This window comes from Pholis gunnellus (genome assembly GCF_910591455.1).
Source record: "Pholis gunnellus genome assembly, chromosome: 9".
NCBI lineage: Eukaryota > Metazoa > Chordata > Actinopteri > Perciformes > Pholidae > Pholis > Pholis gunnellus.
In genome coordinates this window covers 13374682-13400811 of record NC_136535.1, presented here as the reverse complement: position 1 = coordinate 13400811, position 26130 = coordinate 13374682, and the positions used below count along the sequence as shown (strand labels likewise).

Sequence of the window (26130 nt, the reverse complement as noted above, 5' to 3'; positions counted from 1 at the left end):
TCCGCCCCATTTTTTCCTCTTCTTTTTTTTCTTCTTTCCATTTGTCTACTCCAGAGTGGTATAAGAGCTTCATCTTTTGTCATTGAGGTATTGACTCTGAAGGTCATCACCATTCACCAACATTACTTTTCATTCTGGCATCAAACCGACCGTCCACATTACGGCCGTCGTCATCTTGGCCTTTTGCAACCAGTGAACAGAAGTGACCATATTTGGACTGCGGAGATGCGACGTAGCGACGCTGTATTTGGCTCTGGTAGTGGTAGCGAACTGTCAATCCCAAGGTAGCCACGCCCTAAAGCATACCGTGCTTACTCTAAATGAGACCATCATTTACTAAATGAACATCGTGCTGTATGTAAGAAAAGTGGCGATTGAGACCATGAACTCATACAATGCTTACTGAGGTAATAAATCAAGTGAGAAGAAGTGTCATTTTTTAGACTTCTATACAATCAGACTTCTTTTTGCAACCAGAGGATTCTTCTCCTGCTGTTCAGCTGAGAGAATAGAAGTTTAAGACATTTCCGCAGTGGCTTCACTTACCAGAATCAAAGCTTGCCGCCTGGACTGAACTAGAATTGAGCTTTTCCTTTAAAAAGCAAATACCCCTAAAGAAAAAAAGAAAAGAAAAAAACACCACTGCTCCCTGGTGGTTAGGAGGCCCATTACATTTGCTTTTAGGGAAAAAACGTCCCTTTATCGTAGGTTGCATGCTGCAAGCCAGGGTCTGTGGATCATCACTTCTTTCTGCCCCTGAAACAAAAAGAGATCTGGAAAGTAATACCCCCAACAGAATATGGTGAAGGATGGTAAATGGTAGAGCAGTGTTATCAAATGTTCTGCGCAGCACTACATCATCCAACAGGGTCATTTTACCAGTTCAGCGCTCCACGGTTTGTCACCTACATGCAACTAACGTCTGTGCGTATGAGTCACATTAACACACAGATGTCAACACACACAGGATGCATGTGTAGGTGTTGCGCCTGGTGCTCAAAGTGATCATCACAAGTGTTAGACTACGAGCCTTGGTCTCCTGCCATGTCTTTGACACAAGTACATGTGTGGGTGGGTGTGTTTCTGTCTGATTTGTAGCGTGTACCTAGACGTGCATGCATTCATTGCCGCTATATGTACATACATAGTCTTCCTGTATAAGCTCATTGTACGTTTGAGAGGTCTTCCCCCCCCCCCCCCCCCCCCCTCTCCCACAGAGCTCAGCTGAGAACTACACGTCATGTCTGCCACCTTCTCTCTGGCCACAAAGCTGCCCATTATGAACAGACAGGGTTCAATGACCAGAGAGTGGACTCCAGCTAGATGAAGACCCAGACCCACCTTCCACAGCCCCTCCTCAATCATCATTTTGGCCTTTCCAGACTCTTTCTGCATTTCTGCTTGCTCTTTCATCTCGCTGTATAATATCCATCCATCTATCTACGTATCTATCTATCTCTCTGCACTAATCGTACATCTCTTCCCAGTCTTGTCCAATAGTGTTCTCAGTATCCAGCAGAGTTCTGCCCCTATTGGCTGCAAGAAAACCAGTTGCCAAATCTACTGCCACTGACTGATTCACCTCCACCTGCTGCTTCTCCCTTTACCTGTTTCCCCCATTTCTCCTATCCTCACCCCACCACCTCCTTCTTACCAGCAACACTTTTTTTTTACACTAGTCTCGCTTTGTTGTGTGACACAGAAGTAAATAGCATTTTCCAGAATGGTGACATGCATCTGCTTAAACACTGTCACATATTATGCACCAAAAATAAAAAAACAGAAGTTCAGCCTGCAGAGAACAGGATGTTCCTGTCCTGCGTCGACCAGATTATTCTCTCATTGTCTTTTTTTTTAATTGAAGAACGTCCTCATGCACTTTTTCTCCTGACCAGTTTCTTGTTAGGTATCCAGTTGTCAGAACCTCTAAATTCTTCACTTGTGATGAGAGAGGGAATTAATGAAAGAAAGGTAGATCAAAGACGAAGAGATGCAAAGAATTTGTTATCAGAATGCTGCTCTGGAAACGTTTTTTTTGTCCCGGGTTTCTCCTCCTCTGCTGGCCCAGTCCGTCCAGCTCAGGACATTTATGGGAAACTGTGTTTGCCCCATATTCAGACACTAGCTGACAATTCTATCAAGCTAGAGGATTTTCACCCTTTTAAACAGACATTAGACACTCATGAGACAGAAAAAAAAAGAAAAGTGAACTCTTTATTTTTCCCCGTCTACACAAGCATTAATTACCCTAATGTGGTGTTATCTTATATTCTTAGATTCTTACAATTACATTTTCTTCATCTCATCTACACTCTCTCTCTCTCTCTCACACACACACACACACACACACACACACACACACACACACACACACACACACACACACACACACACACACACACAAACAACAGACATGTATGTGCACAATAACTGCACACACACAAGGCACCCCCCCCCCCCACACACACACACTTTCTCACTTGCTGGCTTGCCGGCTGGCTCTAAAAGGAGTCAAATGGCTCAATGTGTTAAAAGCATTAGCTAAGCATGGATCCAGCAGTGCTCCTCGGGCCGATATCATATGTCCTGCTTCATTACAGTCTGGTGTATACATTCAGCTGCATCTTTGACCCTCCATCTATCTATCCCTCTCTCCTCCTTTCCTCCCCTCTCCTTTCCCCCCAGGGTGCTTTAACACAGCGAGGCATCTCAAGATGTTAGCTGAAGCATAGATGAAATCTCTCATTAGAAAATAGAAAAAGAATATATGTGTGTGTGGTGTTGCAGGTCGGGAAAACAAGTTAAATAGCAATTCATTTAACTTTAACAAACTGTCTCTTGTCCACATGGCTGTACAGGTCTTATATTTCCCCATAACTATTGAGGGTCCTTATGTGACATTAACTACTGGGAGGGTGCTGACCAAAACCAGCTCGACAGTGTGCACGAGGCAGACCGGGAAGTGGGAGAGAGATCCAAGTAGCGAGCCTGTAACCTGTAGCCTGCCGACTGTTTCCTCACACCACACCTCACATCCTGCAGCTGAACGTGTGTGAGGCAGCAAACACACTGGGGCTTTTACTCCAGACTTTACCGCAGCACTTGGCCTGCTGCGCCACACTTGTCTCTCCATCACAGAAAAGCAGGCAGGGCTACGCTAACATTAGCACTTTTCTCCCTTCGTAAGCAGTTTACAGTGTGAATGCATGCATTTGTGTGGAAGATCACAGATGACTAAAATCAGCCAGCAGCTTTGGTGGTATTATGTGACACAGTCAGCAATGGTTATAATACAAAGACTCCAGGTGTGCACAGCGGACCACAACAAATGATCTTGGGAGGAGGTAGAAGCTTCTTTAGTGTATCTTACTCTGCTAATTGGTAAAAAAAAACTTTAACTGCTGGTGAATCCAGACGGTCTCAACTGATTTGTGTTAAATCAAAGCACATTTTTGTTGTTGTTGTGATACTTTACAGAAGACTTGAGGGACAGGAGTGTGGAAAGGTAGTAGAGGAAGATGGAAAAAGTACTGGAAACAGAGAGTGAAATAAAGGGATTACAAAGAGAAAAGGGATACCTCAGGGAAACGGTGAAAGAAGAGAGAGGTTTTCTTGTCTAAGATACTGTAAAGGGACGCATATCATCACTTATAGTTGTCAAGGGTGCAGGGTTTGGCTGAAGCAGCACAGCGGACATGGAGAAAAACTCCTCTTTCAATTACTTTGTGTCTGTTAGTCCTTTTCTTATAAAAAGAAGGGAGAGGTCTTGTTAATCAGCTTTTGGCTTCAGTTTGGGGGCTCGTATATAACCCCCCCCCCCCCCCCCCCCTTCCCTCCCTGTACCCCTGCCCCCCGTGTATGTAATAGATGAGTATAGCAGAGTGTATGTTTACGAGCGCGAGTGCTGGACTTGGCAGGGCCGAGCGCTACTTCAGTGTCTCACAGTTCATCACAGCTCAATGACTGACTGGGCCCCTGTCTTTCTAGCAGAGTTTACATTACGTGCATACGCACTCACTCATACACAACTCCGGACTCTCTTCGCTTGTCTTCTCTAAACTTGTCATTGTTTCTAGTTCCAACGCTGCCTCCCAGGTAATTGTTTAAGATCATAGATAACTGTCCGTAGCCATTAACCATATTGTTCTCTCTCTCTCTCTCCCCCATCTTGTTTGCTTTCTCCCCTTGCCCCTTCCCTCCAGTGGTCCTATGCATTGGAGAAGCCCAACACAGGCAGTGTGTTCAGCTTGGCCTGGTCTGCAGACGGCACCCAGCTGGCCGGGGCCTGTGGCAACGGGCATGTCATCTTTGCCCACGTGGTGGAGCAGCATTGGGAGTGGAAGAACTTTGTGATCACTCTTACCAAGAGGAGAACCATGCAGGTGGGAAGAGAGCCACACACACACACACACACACACACACACACACACACACACACACACACACACACACACACACACACACATCTACGTTTATGTTTTAACCTTAAAGAAAGTCAATTTAGTGTTGTCTAGGGTCTCAGTGACTCATGTCATTCTTAACTTTTAGTTTGTTTGTTAAAACAAAAGAAGTGATAAAGACTGATATAATACAAAACAATGACAGAAAGAGATTTTAGCTAAACAAATGGTGCAGTTGTGCGCATATGCAAAGGAATCATGCTAAAAGTCCATCTTGATTCTTTGTCTGTCATAAAAGTTGTGGTTTTACAACAAGGGGTTTTCAAACAAATAGCACTGACATTGAGTGTGTCTGTGAGGACAACTGACAGATTCTCAAACATTAACAATGCCAAACTCACTTATGTCAGCATTTCAAGAGAAATTGAAAAGTACTGCAATGCCATGGGCCGACTGTAAAGTGGTGAGTGAATATGCTTTGTAGGGAAGCAAATGCTTCCCTGGCCTTGAGTAGTTGTGGCCATATATTAAAGTAGGACCCTCCCTGTGTGCCAGTGTGCAGCCCTGCAATGACAATGACCAGCCTGTCTAGCTGCCTCTCTCGCTCCGCCATTCTCTACTGTTTAAACTCACGCTAACCACAAGGTAGCGTTTACATGTGGTTAACACACCCAAATGTACATATATATACACACACACACACACACACACACACACTTTCAGACAGGGACACATATGCACACCTACAGAAACAAGGTCACACACACATACACGTGTGCCTGCACACATGTGCACTCGTTTGCCAGAGACATCTTTACCAAGTGTAGTTTGTGTAAACCAAACAAAGTCGGGTCATCAGCCATTTATTTTCAGCCTTGCAGGCACTTTTCTGTCTCCCTCCTCCCCTTCTCCTCCTCGCAGTCCTCTTTAAAAGTGCACATCTGCCAGTGGTTTGTGAATCAGCCAGCTAAATTTACCACCTTGCGGTCAAATGTTTTTTATTCCTGGTTGTGTTTCATGTAAATTTGGCTTGCTGGAGGGAGCAGAAGAGGAAGATCTGTAAAGCTGTAAAAATAACCCCACCTTTCACCTGGTGCTGGAAAAGGCCTTTTCATTCATTCACAGAGAGAGCTGGAGGGAAGTATTTATCTATGCAGGTGAAAAAATGAGCAACTGCACCACCGCACGCACAAACTTAAAACAGTAAAAACGGCTTCAACCGACCACAGTTGCCCTACATACACTTGGACGTACTGTAGACTGTTTCCTGTGTATATTAAGAATAAATACACTCCAATGCGTACGTGACTGTGTTCACCCCTCTGTTAGTGAAGCCAGTGGCTCCCATTTGTCGTTTGCATGTTTAAATGTAAAGTGTTTGTTCAGTAGTATAAAGTTGATGCCTGTTCAGTCATTCCTGAGAGATATATTCATCTCTACACTTGTTTTCAGTGAACTCATCTCACCCCCCTGTCCTTCCCGTCTTCTTTCTCAGGTAAGGAATGTGATGGACGATGCAATGGACACACTGGAGTTCCGAGATCGAGTTATCAAAACCTCTCTGGCATACGGTCACCTTGTGGTCGCCACTTCCCTCCAGTGCTATGTCTACAAGTCAGTAGCCCACTCTTCCTTTGCTTTGTCTCCTGTGGTCCTCTGGTTTTATATTTACACCGGACTGAAAGTTCTCATATTATGATTTTCATCTAATAAACAAATCTTAAGGATAATCTTCAGATCCTACTGAAATAAACTGAGATTCCATACTGTGTAGATTAGATACATTTTGTCAAAGAATAAAAAAGACCACATCTTTCTAAAATGCTGATTCTTACTGGGCTAATGTTATCTGATCTGTGTATGTTGAAGTGTCATTTTTACTTTACTTACCTCTACCTTTTCACTGCACTCTTTATGATCTATCAGTAGATGTATCTCCTCTCACTTCATTGGCATTGCCTTTATTTAGTTGTCTTTTAATACTCTGTTCTTGGTCTTGTCTCTCGAGTCTTCTCACCTCTGGACTTATGCTAGATTTAGCACTTTGCTCTGAGATGTTCACAGATTTGACTGTCTGTTTTTGTGCTGTTTATGTGTGACAGCTCAAGGAACTGGAATACTCCCCTCATCTTTGACCTGAAGGAGGGAACAGTGAGCCTCATCCTGCAAGCAGAGAAGTGAGTCTCTATTCCAGGAGCAGTGCAACAAGAGGGAGAACAGCCTGTTGGATCGTCTATCGGCTTCTCTAATGCTTCATTGCTCCACACTGATCACTCATCAAGCAGCAAACCAAGCATGCACGCACACACACACACACACACACACACACACACACACAGGGTCTGTGCTCTCGATTAGCCAGCCTTGTCATACAATAAGGCTGAGAGTGAAACCACTGGGGGAAATTGTATTAATATGGAGTAGCTCTTGTGCAATACTCAAGCGCAGTGCCTGACACTCAGCATAGAGCTAAATAGATTATTGGCCATTCTGAAATCACATTTGAGTCTTGCTGAGTAAGTTAAAGTTGTGTTACTGTGCATTATATGTCTAAATTGCCTGCTTGTGTCAATTGATTAACTGTTAAAGAGTGTTTATTCTTTTATTCTTTAACATGTATCATATCCCCTTCTTCCCTCTCCATGCCATCCCACTCGCCCATACATAATATCATAGATTTTCAGTACACTTGTTTAGCTCTCATCTACTGTATTCTCCCGTCTCCCCCACCCAGACATTTTCTGCTCGTGGATGGAGCAGGGTTGTATACATTCTCCTACGAGGGAAGATTGATTTCCTCCCCCAAGTTCCCTGGTATGAGAGCTGACATCCTAAATGCCCAAGGTGTCTCGCTTAGTAATGACACCATCGCCATTCGAGACAAGAGTGATGAAAAAGGTAAGGGGACCGCTGTCCCCACTTTAATCCGGTGAATAGGACGGACTTTGCTTTTTCAATGTTCTCTTTACTTTTCTCCTCACCAGTCATCCTTCTCTTCGACGCCCTGACCGGGAAAGCCCTTGGCGATGGCAAGCCCTTGACTCACAAGGTGGGTAATCCTTTTCCCTTAAATTGACCGTATGTGTTTCAGTAACAAGGAAGTGCTCCGACCCCGTCAGAAAATTAGAGACTTTCTGCTTCAGCAGTTGGACAAACATTTACCGCTAATTGGATCATTTCTCCTGCACAGCTGTCATGTTGCTGTTTTAATGACCGCGGTGACTGGTATTGTGTGTTATTATATGTTTATAACAATATGATATCATATCGTGCCAGAGTGTGACTCTTGAAGACCTGTGTTAGTACAATATTTCATTATGCACAGTGAAGACTCATTCAGTTAGTTACACTGTGACATACAGCCCAGTTGTCTCTGACAGAGGCTCATTATTGTGTATCAAACTAATTGTTCCAAGTTATATTACCAACATAAAAGGATTGTATGTTACATAGTTGTGTGAAAGATGTGTTTTAATATATGTTTATACATCAGACCCCAGACTCCCAAAGCAAATCAATCAGCTTGTGCAGTGATCGTTTCTGAAGAATGAAAGTAATGTTAAAAACTTCTAACCTGCATCACCGAACTAATAAGTTAGCATTAGGTTTCGTGATACATTTCACTATAGATACAGCTACTGCAACACACAGTAAGCTAGTTAGCCCCAAATACAATTTTGCACCAGAAATCATCTCTTTTCTCTTATATCTGTGGTGGACAGGGTTTAAAAATGTGTATCTGTTCCCAACTTTGAGGAAATGTGCAGTAGGCTGTGTGGTTCAATTAGGCCCAGCATCCTCCCCTACATTTTTGCACTGTATATTTGAGCTAGCAAGCCAAGCCTGCACTATAAGATTGATGCAGCTCCTTATTTTCTGTCTTCTCCATAAATCAACAGGTGACAATGCTGACAGTTTGCCTGCACACTTTAAGCTTTAGCTAAATGCAGTGGCGATATACTTACCCACATCCAGGATGGAGAGAAACAATAAAGCCACAGGAAGAATATGGGGGAAGGGCTTTGGAGTCAAACTAAGCGGGAAAGAGACAGAACTAAGGGAAGAATTAGAAGAAAAGGAAAAAAACGAAGACAAGGTAGCATTAGTTACTGTTTGTTAGCATGGCTCTGTCTGCCAGCACTCCACAGCTCCAACACACTGTACCAGGCCAGCTGGCTGTGGCCAAAAGCACACACACATAGGGCTCTGCAATAAAGCCTTCTATCCCAATATAGCTCATTTCACAATATAGCATGTTTTTCAAGTAATTCAATAGATAAATAGTCTATATGTATACAGTATATACAGAGTTTATACAGATTATTTTGTCATATTTCCCATTCCTTTTCTTTCCTGATCTTTTGTGGTCCGTCCACCATTCACTCAACTGTTAACTGTTAACCTTTGTGCTTGTGTGTCATTATCATGTACAGCTGGAGGTGGTGGAGGTAGCTCTGGACCAGTGTGGCCCATCCACGGACAGGAAGATCGCCCTGATAGACAAGAACCGTGATCTTTACTTGACCTCAGTGCGTCATCTTGGGCGAGAACCCAAAATCTGCAAAATTGGTGAGACAAGAAGGGGGGAACTCTCTTGCGAAGATGTGTGGTGACTCTCTTTGTTTTTACACGCAAGTGTGGCTAACATCGGATGAACGTGATCATTGTGTGTGCTCCGTCCTGTAGGTAGCATGGTTCACAGTATGGCATGGAATGATGCTGCTAACATCCTGTGTGGAATCCAAGACAACCAGTTCACGGTGTGGTACTACCCAAGTGCTGTCTTCACTGACAAGGAACTGCTGCAAAAGACACTGTACATCAAGGATGGCAGGTAGACATTTCATTTTCTCCCACTTTTATAATGGTATTTTTTAATAAAAAGCCGATACTGTTCACCGGAGAGGAAAATAGGAAAAATAAGAGCAGAAGCAGATTTTTTGGTACCTTCCAGCTCATTCCCGAGGTACAACAAATAGCACTTAAGGCACTATTTGTTGCCAGCAGCTGTCAGATTGTGCAATGCTTCCTGCCCAAAAGGCCTTAACTTCAGCTTCAGTACAGAAGCTGATATTTACTTTCCGTACAGGCGATCACGGACTAGCTTTGCTTGTCTCTGCCTCTGTCAGTGGTTTATGGCTTGCTGTTGTTCATTTCTTACAGTTCCAGTGCTGAGTCATACTTTTTCAGACACCATGAATCAAGTTATGGTAACACTTCCTCAATTTGAGTTGGTATTTTTCATTTTTTTCAGCTTTTACTGTGGTGGTGCTCCAGCAGCCAGATTTCATTTTGAAAGTTAGGTTTTTTTGCACCTCATGCCAAGTGGGAGGAGCTAATGAATAAATACAAAGGCTCCACTTTCACGAAAGTGATACCTGTGATTGAAGGCAGATTGGACCAAGTGCAGTACAGTGCAGGTTACAAAAGCAGCACTGTCACTATGTTATATCAGTTCATTAATGTTGTATACAGTATGTGGTCGGCTGCCACAACCTTCTCTTTGTATTAGAAATCCTGGCACACATGCAAACTGGAAAAAACTGCATGGTCAATAATTTGTTTGTTGTATTCTTGATTAGCACAATCCATCATCTTCTACATGTTAACATGTTAACTTAGTTATAACACATTGCATTACCCTATATATGTTATTGAACATAGATATGAATATATGTCTTTTTTCCAACATGTTTTCTCACGGCCGCTAATAAAAAAAACAGGGGAACACTGAGTTCCTTGCTGGCTTTTCTGTGACAGCAAAACTTTGAGGATGTGGTTACTTGTATTTGTTCTAACTCTGATGTGTGTGTGTGTGTGTGTGTGTGTGTGTGTGTGTGTGTGTGTGTGTGTGTGTGTGTGTGTGTGTGTGTGTGTGTGTGAACGTATTTGTCCCCTTCAAAGTGAGTTCAGCCGTTCACCCCACATTCTGAGCTATGTTGGCACCCAGGTGACATTACGCCAAGGGGACGGTTCACTGGTTTTCAGCAGTGTACCTCCCTACCCAGCCCTCCTGCACGAATACAGCACCACTGCACGCTGGGAGGATGCACTGCGCCTCTGCCGCTTCGCCAAGGTAACATAGAAAACCAGCACATCTTTGTATTTGTATATCTATTTGAAATATTGTTTTATATGTTAGACACACAGACAAATCACAGTGTCAAGTACTTCTTATTGTTGACTAAACTTGGTGTGACATATCCTGCAGTCTACAGCTCTGGCACTGACCCGCTTCCTGTGTTGTGTGTGTGTCATTCGCATGCATGTATGTATGAAAGACAGCGAGACGGGGTCTGAAATGAGACGGTAGTAGACAGGTTTATGGGCCCAGACCAGCAGGTTTTAATTAGCCTTCAATTAGCCTGGTGACACCATTTACCGGATTTAGCCCCCAAAGACCTCACTCATAAATACCCAGTCCAATATATCCATGTGTAAACTCTTCACGTGCATACACGCGCACACACACACACACACACACACACACACACACACACACACACACTGAATGCAGTGTTGTTTGTTTCTTCACTTGGGCGATGATGCAATAACCGCAACCCTGGAGAAATGGACGGCTAGTAGCAAGAAGAGGGTGGGACAAAAGGGACGGAGAGAGAGGCACTGGTTTTAAGAGCCTTTTCCTCGACCCCTCCCCCCTCTACTTCTGGTAAGAGTTTGGTGGCAGCACGGCTTTTCCCAGAATTACAGTCATTGTCAGTAAGCCTTGACCAAATAGGAGTTGACACATGAAATAGTTTAGGGCCATACACAGAAAAAGGCATACAGTAGTTTGCATTAATAATCTAATAAACTATGACACAGGCAACACCAGAGGAAGATTTTGGATATGTCATCAACTTTTTATATCAAGTTTCTGACATCAGGCTGACGGTGTTATTTGTTGCTTCCAGGAATGGTTTCCGATAATAGCTGCTTGTCTTAGTGATGACACTGATTAAAGGGGCGATATTACACAGTGGTGATTCCAGTGAGAGGTTTGCTCAACTGTTGGCCAATTGGTGGTTAGGGCTTCATTTGAATGAATGCAGCTGCATGGAATAAAGTGGTGACACATTTGTTTACACTTATTTGATGTTGTGTACAGCAAACGTCACTGTTTATGTTTGTTTTTGTGTGTGTCATGCATGTTTTCGTAATGACTTGGAGTCTGACTACAATGAGGCCTGGCAGGACATGAGCAGGATTTAATGGGGTCTATAAAGACACCATCACACCCCTGAATCTGCCATCCTCATTAAGCTTAGTTATATTCTTAATCACTGCTAGCTGGAAATGACTTTGCTGCTTTTTGAATAAAACATTTTACACAAGTTTGAATACAAATAACATATATTCAGATAATTAGGGTCCTCCATAACAATATCACTCACCTGTGTCTTTACACTGTGTCTACGCAGGAGCTATAGCCCGAGCAACACGATAGGTGAGCAGCAGCAGCAGCAGCTTGAGTTCTCTGTCTGTGTCTACACAGGATGCATTCAGGCACAGTACTGAGCATAGGCTACCCGTGTACTTGCTAGAAAAATGCAAGCGCCATTAAATATTACAACAAGCAAGAGATTACAACAGGCACAAGTACAATAAGGCAAGAAGTCAAAAAATAGTCTCCATATGTAGAGACATTAGCATAGTGAAATGGTAAATCTCCAGGTTATTGTGTCAGATGGTGAGATGTTGTCATCTAAAAATACCTCTGCTCCCCTTCATCTGTAGGACCAATCTTTGTGGGCGTGTCTTGCTGGTATGGCAATGGCAAACAGGGAGTTGACCACAGCGGAGATGGCCTATGCTGCCATTGGAGAGGTAAGGGCTTCAGTGAATGGCCAATTCAATTGATCACACTTTTTCGTTTAGCCAGGTCTTCCAACACAAGTACACACACACACACACACACACACACACACACACACAATTGCTTTAACTGAAACAAGCGAGTTTAAAAGATACCAATTAACAGGTATCCCATTCACAATCCTCTCCCTCTCCTCTTTCAGTTATCTCGGGTGCAGTACATCAACTTTATAAAGGAGCAGCCATCTAAGGAGTCGTCTTTGGCCCACATGCTGATGTTCAGCGGTCAGGTCCAGGAGGCCGAGGCCACGCTGTTACAAGCTGGTCTCATCTACCAAGCCATACGAGTCAGCATTGACCTTTTCAACTGGGAGAGGTAGAACTCAGTGTTCGTGTGAATGTGTGTACAAGGGTTACAGCAGGAAGGAGAGGGAAAGTATAAGTCGTTTGGAGGATGCTTTTACTCAGAATAAGGTTTGAGTGAGAGTTCTGGTGAAGCATGTTTGTCCAATACACGATGGATGTGTATCTGCATCTTGTCATCTTGTGTCCAGGGCATTGGAGCTGGCAGTTAAACACAAGACCCATGTGGACACCGTGCTGGCTTACAGAGGGAAGTTCCTACAGAAATTTGGCAGGAAGGAGACAAATAAGAGTTTCCTGCAGTACGCTCAAGGGGTAAGTTAGGACAGCACCGCACATTCATTGATTTAGATGGCAATCACACTGGGATTATCAACATCTTACGCTCTGCTTATACACTTGAAAATGGTTAACTCTTAAGGGGATGAACACTCGTCACTTTTTTCTCTGCTGTATCGGAAGAGGCTGCAGAATGAAACCAAAAATGGAGGAAAGCCTAGAAGTTGTTGTTGCTGTGTCCACTGCCAGAATTGTTTTATCTTGGAGGAGCATCAGTGAGGTGCCTCTTGCTGCAAAGAATGCCTCAGTCTGATCAGGAGGGAGAAAGCACTAAAGCATGCCACACTTTTCAAGCGTCCAATGCGATACCCACCTTACGTAACGTGACTTATTTAGATGATTTGTGTTGTCAATCCCATACTGATAAACAACAACTACAGTATCCCATTGATTTCATCTGATCTCGTCTTTCTGTCTCTCTGCCAGGTTGAGGTTGACTGGGAGAAAATCCAGGCGAAGATAGATATGGAGTTGGCTAAAGAAAGGGAGAAAGCTGCAAACCCCTCTGTGAGAAGCAGCTTGGCCTCCCGACGTTAATGTTCAGGGGACCTTTCTCTAAAACATCCGCTTTGCAGAAATTGATTCCCATGTGTTTTTGACATTTGGTGAATATGAAGTGGTTTGGCTCGGCCTCAAAGTAATACAAATGTCTGTACTTAAGGTAAAATGGCTACCATTAGTCGAAAGTACATTAACTTCAAGTAACAACAAAAGGGACCATTTGGAGATGTAGATGAATATGAAGAATATGACACTTGACTTTTACACATCAATCTTGTGGCATATGCTGTGTAATGTAAAACATTTGCACAACATTGGACATGGGAAGAGTATCTATTAGTACTACTATTTTTCAGCAACACCATTATGGCCTTTCTCTCATATCGGCTTCTCAGTGATTTCAGTGTGTCAAGTTCTAAGTTGATTAATATCTTTTTTCTGTTTTTCTGTCTGTGATGTTTGACTTTGTGCTTTTGTATGGATAGATATTTTTACATTTTATGTATTCAAGAATTTGCCTTCTGTAAACACTAAAATGAATGTCAGTTAATAAAAATACTGTATATATTCATCCAGAATGTTGTCTTTTACCTTACTGTTTCTATTTTTTGTATTTAATGTGGTGATGCTTCACTGGTTTTATACAAAGATCATTGAGTCATTTTGACATGTTTTTTTAGCTTTGCACTCGCACCGGAGGTATTTCTGGGTACATGTGTGTTTTAGAGTCCAATATGTGCTTCTCTTTGAGTTATTCTTGTATTTCCTTTCCTGCTGAGGTGTGAAACCAAATGCTTGCCATGCAGCTCCACCCCCTGGCTGGCAGAGGGCCAGTACATCACCGCACCATTATAGCCTATCCATCTCGTGGAGTGACCCAGGTGGGATGAATGAGGGAGAAGGCCTGTCTCAGGGCTCTCCAAATAAAAACAACTGTTCAACTACTGTATATCAAGTTGATGTGGACAGAAACGGTACTAATTGATCGGCACAATCCCTGAAACTGAGAGTGGCCCCAGATGAAACCTCACATAAAATGGTAGACGTTTTTTTTCTCAGCACCACTTTTAGCTGCTTCTTGCCTAAGTCTCTCTCTGACTCACTGTTTTACTCGTATTTTACTCCCTCCATCCGCTTTCTTCGAAGCCTATACTCGCTGTGTGAAAAAAACATGGTCGGCTGGAACAAACAACATTAATCTATGAAAAGACTTATCAGCGAGGAGTCAGGTTTCACATGCATTACCACTGAGAGAGGCCACACGCACTGAAAAATAGAAATGAATAATGTGTTGTGTCCAGACTTGCTCATCCATTATACATTGCATACTGTACCCTATCTGAGTAATGTGTCGAGGATTTTTTTACATATTGGAAATGAAAAATATGTATTTACTTAACCTGTGTTGTGTACACTTTTGACTCTCAGTGGTATCTGCTGAACAATAAATGGACTATAGAATTTCATATTTTTGAAACTACGCTGCACAAAATACCAAATAGATACCGTACTTTTGTTAAACCACAGAGCCTAATATCCGATGACTTGCAAGTTCTCATATTAGATTGATGACCAAACAATGCAGCTCTCCTAAAAATAAACTTCCCGGATATAATGTCAAATTTATGAGGAGGATAATGCTCATTGATTCGACCTTTATAGTTGATCCATTCTTTGGTCCAGTGAGCCATAAAACAACTGGATCATTGACGCACATTCTGCTGTCGCTTGTGGGTGTGTGTGTAGTGTGTATTAGTCCTTGTGTCTCTGTATATGTTTGGATTTGTAATGTGGATTTTCAGAAAAAGAAAACCCACTGTATCACTGCGCTCTCTCCTGCCAGGGAATGTCGCGCTGTACTTTATCTGATTAATGTTTCATGCTGGGAACTGTTGGAGACTGGTTCTGCCCTCTGCCCCCAAACCCACTGTTACAGCTCAGATATATGAGCTTGTTCACAATGAACTGCAAGGACTATGAAGGACGAAGTGGAGGACAACATTCACACCTCTTATGGTTTGACTAGCACTATATATATATGGCTTCATGCATCTTAGGGGTCACATACTCAACCTCATCTCCCCACCAGTGGGTTTTGAGCATGCATTTAATGCTTTTAAGAGCAAAGTCAAGCCACCCACAAATATCCCTCTGGAAAGGAAAGCCATCAGTGTTCACTGTTGGCTCTGTCATCGTGGTCTGGCAGTATTGGATTACACAAGCCACCACAATCACACTCAGACTTTTAGTGTCAGGAGCATTAGAGAAGCTCAAGGTCTCTAATTGTAAAGTCTTAAGTTTTCTCATTCAGATGCTTTAGCAACAACATCTTGCATACTTTAATAGCTAAACCTGGCGGAAATTGAAGTTTTACATATTGTGGTGAATAACAGTCCTTTGATCCAATGCCTGTACTAACAGTAGTCATTGGTCTTTCTGATGGCAGATAGTTCATTGAATAAGGTGATAGTCACTGGTTGCTTTACAGCTAGTGAGGCACAAGTAGATAACCATTAAAGACAGGATAGATAAACAAAGCTCCACAGTTTATATACTAACACTTTCTCATTCAGGACAGGTAAATAATTGCAAATGCCACACATTTTGTTGATTGATTAAGATTGAGAGTCATCCTTTTTTAAGCCACATTTTTTTAAAAAATCACTTCTTCCAGCCCCTAAAATGTGGATTTTTGCAAGTTTTGTGAGCCTGATGGTAAACTAAATATCATTATGAGCATTTGAAAATGTCATCTTGGGGTCTGGGAACCAATGGAGAACATTTATGACCGTGATTATGATTGGCATGTTATTTGTTCTTGTAATTTAGCTTTCTTCTCTTTTCGTTGTTATGATGTGCTAACATTGCTTCAAGTCTGTGCTGGAGAGAGGTATGGCAAGTGTGACTGTTTATCACACACCCAGTTAATGTCGAAGTAAAGTGACAATGACAAATGTGCTTTTTTCAATATTGTAACATAATTGAGGCATTTTAATGGACAGTTTATAGCAAATACACCTTTAGCGTTAATCCAGGTAAACAGGCTATTAAGCCTGGGGTAATGAGGGGTGTGATGTGTCAGCTTGGTTTTCAATTTCTAAGCAAAAAGACACTTCTTGTGTCATTAATCAGAAATGAAAATTTACAGGGGGCAGTTACACACATAAGGTAAACATACACGTAGATTTCTAGGTATCCTCAGACCACTTCCAGAACAAAGAAATAACTGTCTTTGTCCCACCCTTGTTTCCTGTTAGATGTCCCTTTGTCTTTTCCTTTGCTTGGTCTGAGCTTTACAGTGTCAGTTCTGCTTGCGGCAGCAGTTGTGATGTTGTCTGACATGCTGTCATCAAAACACAACTTTGTATCTTGGCAGTTTAAGCCATATCAGTATGCCAGCTGTATTATCTGCCATTGCTTTTATTGAATTCAGAACCTGGGAGTCACTGATATAGCCTCGGGCAGCAGGATCCCAGCATTCTGATACAATGCTCATCTGTCAGCCCCCACCGATGTGTGTCTATATGTTCATGTGTGTGAGTCAGTTTGGAAAAATACTGCTTTGATACTGATAAAATATCAAATGAACTGGCTCTAAAGCTGGCTGATAAAAACAAATGTGTGCTGCAGAAACTATTACAATTGGTATTCATCCCTTCCCTCCCTCTTTCAGCCCACATTTCAGGTTACTGAGAAAAAATATATAGTCTTCCTTTTGGATGCAAATGCAATGAGGAATAAATAAAAGGTCTTTCAGGTCCAGCAGAATACTTTGCATTAAGACTAAGAAAGGACGAGAATTTGACAGAAGAAAAACTGTCTCACGGTGCCACTTTAAATTGAGGTGCTTAAGTAAAACTTAATGCGATTGTACCGGAGCCAAATTAGCTGTCTAGATCACAAAGAGCGTCAATTTCAGCCGCCTTCGCTTTCTTCTTAATCTCATTTACTTAACCCAAGCGGCCATTTGCATACAAAAAGCGAGTAATCCCCTATAATCTTACAAAACACGTGCATTTTCTCAGCCTCCTCCTTTAAACGTAACATTCAGGATTATAATTGCACTTCAGTTTATATCTCTGCAAGATAATTACCCTGATTCTATTAAAATAAGAATGCCATATTGTCTCTGCAGCTTTTTCCCAATCTCAGACAGAGTTCCGACATGTCCTCGGGCTGTGTTGCGGTCCTGATACCTCCAGGACATCCCGTCTCTGGTCAACGGCTCTCGGTCCGGCCGCTCTCACCCTGCCCTGACCACCCCTCTCGTTTTCCGACAGCAAGTTATCATCGGACCGGTCTCTGTGCATCTCCTGCATGCTTTCCTCATACGTAGGCAAATTTTTGACCTCATCGTACGCGGGCAGGTTCGGAGAGGCGAAGTCCCCGAGGCTGTATTCGGGGTACCGGTCCAGCAGGGAGTCCTGGGACGCCGACGCGTGCCCGTGAAAGAGGGAGGGCTCCTCGCTGCGGTCATTGTGCGGGTGACGGCGGGGCCGCGGGCAGATGATCCGCTGGATAAAGTAGCCCATGGCGAAAAGCAGTAACAGGATCAGGATGCCCGACAGCTTCCGCGTAAACCAGCCAACATTGTCGAAGAATATGTGGATGGGGAGCTTGCAGCAGCGCACCGCGGAGCTGGCACTGCCGTTCCCGGTGACGATGGGCGGACAGCACTGGTGGCCGTCGCCGCACTGGACCTCCCCGCAATTCCGAAGGGCTTGACAAGCGGAGACCAGACAAGCCGACAAAAAGGTGCCAGTGGTCCCGCACGTTGTCCTGCTGCTGCCCGGCAGACGGGACATCATTTCTGGCTCTCCCGCGGGGGTGGAAAGTGCGTGTTGCGTCGCTAGTGCGCGCGATGCTGTGATGTTAAGAGTCCGTTCAGGTGTTACAGGTCTGTCTTCATTTCCAGCTGTGCACTAATCATCTATAGGCCACTCTCGTCTCACAGCCACTGCAGCGCGGAGCGGGACAGCAGGTGCCCCCTTCGCCGAGGATGACCTGTCTGCTGTAGTAGCCTATGGGCGATAGGAGTGGAGCCACATCAGTGATGAGAAGGGAGTAGTTATAAGAATCATGAATAATCTTACATCATTATTACGTGAAGACATTATTAGTCATTAGCCCAGAAGTCCTCATATCAGTGCATCCCACAGATATGGTCCCCATCATTTGACATGGTCACATTCAACCTGACCCGACCTGTCCTGCTGCTCTATAGGGACTTGGGACCCCAACTATTTCTTATTAACAACCATCTCACATGAAATGCAATGTTTGCTGCAGAGCCCCATTGTTTATATTCTCGAGGGAATCCTGTACATGTAGGAGGAATGACAACCAGATGGATATAATCACCATTCTGCAGTGCAGTATATAGGCCTAGAGATCCTTTATACAAGTAAAAGCCACACTACTGCAATATAAAAATTACTTTATTCCAAGCAAACGCCCTGCACGTCCTACAAATGCAATATAAGTATAGTATAAGCAAAATTCACTTAAAGTTTCAGAAGTGAAAATAGTGCAGGAAAATAGTCACAGAGAGAGTTACTTCTTTATTAGATTATACCCTAATTACTAATGTAGTAAAATGTACAGTAAGTAGCATTTTGCTGTTGCAGTTGGTTGAGGTGAGCTATACACTTAAATATATGTACTGGTTAGTAAAATTTGCAACAGTACCTTATATGATTTAAGTATGATTTCTCCTCTCATTCTTAGTACAAGTAAGTCAAATGTGTACACAGTACTCATGTACATCTACTCAAGGATCCCTGCAAGTCCCCAGACCGCATTTCATGATCCAACGACCCCCAAAAGACTGAACCGTGCTTTTAACTTGCACCTTCTCTGAATCCTGCTTGGACACAGAGATGTAACCAGTAAGGGTGACTGCCCCTGATGTATGGCGCCAACAGATCTACCCCTCTCATAAAAAATGGATGCTTCTTGAAGTGGTTGTAAGCCCCCCCCCCCCCCCCCCCCCCCCCCATTAGAAGAGTGTCTGGATTCACATTAGTCGAGAACCACCCCAGAGGACCATGTGTCTTCAGTATTGAACAACGCAAGCATAAATCTAAATCTCCGGTTTAAACGACAGTCTCCTCGCCCGATGTGTTAATTTACACTGAAGATGTCTCTTTGGATAACATCCAACAATGACAGACGACTCAGTAAGCTGCTCTACACGTATGGAATATTAACTGATCAATTAAACCAGTCTGCATAATTTGTTTGGTTTGCAACGAAGCAGCGACTGTGTGAATCATTTTCCGCAGTGTTTATATGGAGTGACCAAGGTCACTTTAAAGCCTTTATGTCCTTGTTGGATCTAAAAGGATCCTGAGTGAATAGGATTTATGATATAAAGATAGAACAATGAAGACTTTAGCTTGTTATATTTAAAATAAGTCTTAATGATGAGCTATGGCCTCGACAGTCTTTTGTCAAGTACTCATGGTGTAAATCATGTGGGGGATCCTTTTAAATCACAGGAACATTTCACTAACCCTTTGCCGTCTGTATTCCTTTCTTTCCTTAACAAGGCCTAATGCACAATACGCCGAATCTAATTAATGGAACATTATGACGTGAAATTCAGTAGAGGGGTAACATCATGCAACCTCATTTATGCAGCATCGTATTTCTTTCTGTAATCTGCCTCGATTAGGGAAACATGATCTCAGGGCACTTTTCTAACCAAATAAACAAAAACACAATCAATAGCCTGTGGACAGTGGCTCCGAGAGAAAACCCTTTCAGTTCCGTTATTTAGAGGGCTTTCCCAGCACTTCTGCTGTTCTGCTGAGCAATAGCGAGATCTTATTGACATGTTTAGGGAACTGCTATTTTTGATCCCAGCTTTGACTCTCTACAGTTCCTGGAAAGTGGAAAAATGCTCCACAGAAGAAAACTTAAGAGCATTTGGCTTTTTAATCACATCCAAATCTAACCATGTAAGCAAGTAAGATAATATAATAACATTACAAAGAACTGTATTTTTATATTTATTTCACTAATCACAAGGATTTGATGACAATATATATATATTGCTCTCTTATTTGTCTTCTCTCTCTTTCTGACTATTTCTCCTGTTCAACTCTATTTCTAACCCACCACATCCGGCCTCTTTTTCTCTCTTTTACTGAAACCCACCACAAAGTGCTGTTCTTGTGTGAGATTGATTGAATAAATTCCCATTTTACCCCCCCCCTCTCTTTTTTTTTGTTTTCCATCCATCTAGGAGCAGCTTTCAGCAAACACATAACACTAATTGAGACCAACTATATCCATGTTTAACTATGTTCTTTTTTTCTCTCGATGTGCATTATACTATATTTTCAGAAAGTGGAATTTCTGTGCTAGACGTCTTGAGACTTGTGAATGCTTGATGCAGACAGAGGCAGAAACAAACAAAGATGCCGGTAGACCCACGTAGGTGATAAAGAGGATCGAGATGAAACGCATCGCAACGCACAACAAATCTGTTTAACTCCAGCAACACAAAAGGCAACTTTGATTCTGTTGCATTAACTGACAAAATAATTTGAAGGAGCAACCTCTCGTATGGCTAACAATTAACGCGATGATAAATGCGCTCTGCTGTATGCTTCCATTAATCTGGAACAAAGGTCTCTCGTGTTGTGCTTAATAATTCAGTTTTATGGAGTCCATTAGCCCTGTGCATTGATGAATGGCAGCGTTCATTTTCATGTGTCAGAGACGTTGAAGTACGGACCGCCCAACTGTCAATGTCACGGTTATCGCGTACTTGCATTAATTATGAAACAAAGGGAGCCTTGTCAAGCCCCGGGCTTTGTTAATGGATCCTCTGATTTGGGTTTGTTTGTACCAGAGCAGAAGTCACAACCTCAGGGTTACTGCCCTCAGACCAACTTCAGCCTCTGTAGCAGAAACAATCTGCTCTTTACATGATGTGATACAGTGTATAGTAACAGAGCAGTGTCACACATACATCTGCTCTGTTGTGAAAGTAGCTGTCAGCATAGGTATGTCTGAATTTGCAGACTATGTGGGATTAATGCACAAGTATTGGCTTGTTCAATGTATCTGTAAAGTTCCAACCCCAGCATCACAGGATCCGTGTGTGGGTGTCATCAGTGCCTGTGTCTTCCCATCAGCTTGAACTCTAATAAAAAACAGGGCCTGCAGTCAGTGTAGATTGTGTGAATTCAGAAAGTCCCACACCGCAGCTATTTCACACCCACGTACTTCCTCTAATCTTATCGCTCTGCTGGCTCAGAGGTCTTTAAGTGCACAAGATTGTGTGTGTGTGTTGAGAGTATGGGGAAACTTGTTTGAGTTTGTTTGTGTCTATGTCTTTGCAAAGTTTTTTCCCTTTTTTCGCGTCACAGGACGATATGCATTTGAGAGGGATGTGGCAAACGGAAGCGAGAAGGTTTGACATGTGATGTCACGGGACAGACTTAATTTAAAACACGGAGTGGCGTAAACTTTGTGCTTTGCCTCAGAACTCAACTGAGCAAGCGAGGATGTGGTCACATCTATGTTTGAAAGAAAGTGTTCGCCTCTTACCTTTATGTGGCTTGTTCTCCCAGCGTGTAGTTTTTGGCTTGGAGAGGAATCAGAATCCTGACTTCCTTTGAGGAGAAAACCTGCTCGCCAAAAATCCTGAACAGAAGAGAGAGAAAGAGGTAAAATCCCCTTTCTGTCTCAGGGGAATCGCTCTCAGTGCTCTTAATAAATCTGATGAGTTGGGAGATTTATGCTGAGCTGGTCTTTTTGACTTTATAGTGAATAACTGGATATAGCTGCTTTATAGGCCATAATACGCTGATATCATGTAGACAGGTTTGATGGATGATAGCACTAAGTGATTTGACTCAGCATTGCCGCTTTCTGTTCAAATGGGAACTTCATGTTGCCAGGATAGATGTATATATATATATATATATATATATATATATATATATATATACTGTATATCAACCACTGTCTCTTTACCATTTGGGAATGCTGCCATTTCACACTGCCACAGACATAACCAACCCAAGATCTTAACCTTACATTTTATTTAGTTAAGGAGGAGGCTTTGCTCTTCATAATGAGGGGAGCTGTTTTTATGTTCTGTTGAACGTTGCGATATTATGTAGCTGACCGAGCAGGATGGAGATTCACAATATGCGCACACAATTTACAGTGAGCATTTTTTTATTCTATTGCCTCTTTGTATTTCAGACAAATCTAATGGACATACACTCTAAAAGAAACGGACATGTTTAATGTGGAAAATACTCATCAGAGAGAGGTGAGTGTGAAGCATTAGGGGGAACACACACAGAGCTTTTCCTGCTAAAATGCCCCAGCTAACCCCCAAGAAAAATGTTCCCACAAGATAACCCGTCTACCGACACCCAGCTGCTGATGACTCAGTTACTGAGACCAACACTCATACATACACACACAAACCAGACAGACACCTGGAGGTTAAATATAGGATAAAGTTTTCCCATTCCCACATGTTTTGAGTGTAGGCGGAGGGCAGGGGATTTTTGAACCTCTGCCTCCGCACTACTGTGCTGAGTCACTCTGAAAGGAGGCGGGGGGTCTGCGTCTTAGAGGGAAACTAGACTACGGCCTTCAGTCGTGTCCCGCATATCAAACTCCCACATCACATCCCAGGACTCGTCCTTCTGTGGCCACTCAATGCAAAGAGTTCCCTTCGGGCTCTGAAATATGGAATCAACAAAGCGGGGAAAATACAAAGAGAAGGAGGCCATGACACAACATAAAGTGTACAGAAACGCTGTGTGTGTAATAATGTAGAGCAGTAAGTGGGGGGTTTGTGTAAGAGATGGGAGGGTGTAAACTAATGTGAGGGTAGAAAGGGAGAGGGGTAGTCAAGTCAGAAACTCACATCCAAGTTCCTCAGAGACCATGCAGACACTACATTCATTTTTTATTCCCCTTATTGCCTAAATCATGGTCTCCGTTCCTCTGTTTCTTACCTCCTCCCAGTTATATTCATGTCCAGAGAAAGGAAATCTGTTAATATGTGAAAATGCACAACAATTAAAGCCAATCCCCTCTGGTGAAAGGGGGATTGGCAGATTGGGATTGGGGGATGAAAGAGTCCCCGGACCTTAAGACTGTGTAGGTGTTAGACATATACAACATCAAGGACAGATGTTCCTAACATCTAAGAAAATACACAATTCACACATGATACAGATGTTTTTGGGACTAACTCCCACAAAGAACACATACCACAATCGTTGCGCATAAGAGATCGTACCACTATATTTTAAGGTGTGTAAAGAGAGATTGATAAAAACCCACAAACCTTTACTTTAAAAAGATGCCAGGGATCAAGTCAAGATCAAATAATGCATGCCGGAGACTGGGAAATGATGTGCAGTTGTCCACTTAATATAACAATGCAGCTAGAAAATAAATGACCAACTTGGATTTGAATATTTAACTTAAAAAGTGGGATGATTCAAAAAAGCGGTGGGACAAGTAGATAGACAATATAGACAGAATGTGACACTTTCAAACAATGTTGAAAAAATAGTTTAATTGTCTTGGAAGCTACTTTTTAAGGTGAATATTGAGCAGTCAAATGTATGTCATCATGCTTACACACAAAGCTAAGATAATGCTAAACATAAGCATGTTAGAATTGTGATGAATTGTCATTGTCAGTATGTTAGCATGCTCAAGTAAGCATTTAGCGCAAAGCACCATTTACAGCCTCACAGAGTTGCTGGCATGGCTGTAGCTTCTTGTTCTTTGATTGCACATGATTTTCTTCATCACACTGCCTATGAAACTGTACCTCAAAGACTTTGACTGTATATTTAAATAGAAATGTCATCCACAACAGTATAATGTCAAACAGCTTAGAGGGTGGTTTAGGTTTATTTTCTCATCTAAATCACAGCACACTGAAAATAGAGAACAAAAGAAGTGCAAACTATGTGGGTGAGGTGAAAGAAAAAACACCCAAGGGACTCATAAAACATCTCAACACAAGTGGGGAAAAAAAGGCAAACCGAGGTGACTGCTGAAAAATAATAAAAAGAAAAAAGAAATAAAGAACAAACAAATATAGGCCTTGGTTAATGAAAATGACATCAAAGGGAAAGGGAGTTAGGGGAAAGTTCAGTCCCAAGTCATTAGCGTTTGAATCCAAGTCCAAGTGTTGTCTGCCATAAAATCAACTTACACTTTACGAAACATTCTTCCGTTGTTGATTCATGTTTCCGAGTACAACAACAATGCTCTGCTTTTGTGTTTCCATATAAAGAGTTTATCCATATTGATTGCTTTAGCGAACTGCCAACTCGTAGGCCCATGCATTATACATTATGCTGTTGTACAGGATTGAATGAGGTTGCCTCTGAAATCTCTCACGGCTGGACACTCTCCAGAGCCTCTCTTCCATTTTCTCTATGCAAAGGTGTTGCTCTTTGTCCCTGTTCACCTCTCTACAGATTCTTTATGCAGGGTTGCAGCAGCCTTTTGTTACTCTGAACAGTGATAACTCAGCCCGGATGGCAAAATGGCCCATTGAAATTGAGAGGACATGGAGTTCCTCATCTCCAGAGTAAGAGGACACCTTTTGTACATATGCGTGTGTGAATACATATATGTTATAAAGGGAATGCTTGAGCACAGAGGTTATCGGTTTTCTTCCTGCCTGACTGAGCGTCCTTATATGTGTGTGAGTGTGTGTTAAATTCGAGAGTGTGTCTAAGTGATGGATAATGAGTCTGCACAATGAAGGCTCATATTAAGCCTCCAGGGTGTGTGACATCATCGTTTCCAAACAGGTTGGTCGATAAAAAAAAAAAAAAAAAAAGCCCCGTCATAACACACACACACACACACACACACACACACACACACACACACACACACACACACACACACACACACACACACACACACACACACACACACACACACACACACACACACACACACACACAATGAATGACTGTTTTAACTGAGCCACACTGGAGGGAAAGATTATGTTGTTTCTTTTGATAAAGACCTTTCCTTATACCTGTTTTTAAATGTTTTTAATATATACCTCAGCATAGCTTTTTATGGTTACAATAAGACAAGATAAGATGAGATAGACTTTATTGTCCCAAAGGAAATTTGTCTTGGAAACATACAGTGTCTGCTGTTGGAGATATACTGTACATTTCAAGTATGGTTGTTAAATCTTCTGGATCAAGTCTGAGCCGAGTCTCAAGTCTTTAAAGCCTGTTATTGCAAGTCGAAACGTTTTTCCAGTCTATCAATGCGTAGCATGCTAATTCAAATAGCACAATAGCCAAAACCCCAACAAACACTTAAAAAAAAAACAGTTTAATAAACGTCTAGTTGCAAGAAGTGAACCACAGCATCTCTATGTGAGTGAAATGTACAACAGAAATGTAGCAGCGTGGCTGTGAAGAATGCAATATTGATTGTCGATTTCATCGATTGTCGATGTTGACTGAAAAGTCTGAACCACAATTTTATTTTGTACAGGTAAGCATGATCCCCAGAGGATGCACCATGACTTTGGTTATCCTCTGACTTTTCCTCTTGCACCACCAGAAGAGCATAGTTGTCACAGATCGGCTAGTGTGGCGTTAGTCGTGTTAAACATGTCCAAATCAAGTCCTAGTCTCAAGCCTCTATCAGCTCTGAAAATCTTACTTTAAGT

The 26130-nt window shown here is 42.5% G+C and overlaps 2 protein-coding genes across 2 annotated transcripts in view; one reads left to right on the top strand and one right to left on the bottom strand.

Moving 5' to 3' along the window:
- The window catches only part of ift80 (intraflagellar transport 80 homolog (Chlamydomonas)), a 33611-nt gene extending 19651 nt beyond the window's left edge, over positions 1-13960 (top strand). Inside the window, exons 7-18 of the mRNA XM_079166540.1 lie at positions 4203-4382; positions 5896-6014; positions 6503-6577; positions 7135-7298; positions 7385-7449; positions 8834-8969; positions 9087-9234; positions 10305-10476; positions 12138-12227; positions 12419-12591; positions 12770-12893; positions 13344-13960. Of these exons, the coding sequence (XP_079022666.1) occupies positions 4203-4382; positions 5896-6014; positions 6503-6577; positions 7135-7298; positions 7385-7449; positions 8834-8969; positions 9087-9234; positions 10305-10476; positions 12138-12227; positions 12419-12591; positions 12770-12893; positions 13344-13454 (1557 nt within the window). The 3' untranslated portion in view covers positions 13455-13960. The remainder of the gene's footprint in view (positions 1-4202; positions 4383-5895; positions 6015-6502; positions 6578-7134; positions 7299-7384; positions 7450-8833; positions 8970-9086; positions 9235-10304; positions 10477-12137; positions 12228-12418; positions 12592-12769; positions 12894-13343) is intronic.
- A 3606-nt stretch (positions 13961-17566) lies between these two features.
- Positions 17567-18348, bottom strand: c15h3orf80 (chromosome 15 C3orf80 homolog; the record flags this gene model as incomplete). Its single annotated transcript, XM_079165939.1, is given in 2 exon segments — positions 17567-18312; positions 18315-18348. Coding segments are annotated over 2 exon segments (780 nt in total).
- Positions 18349-26130: the final 7782 nt, after the last annotated feature.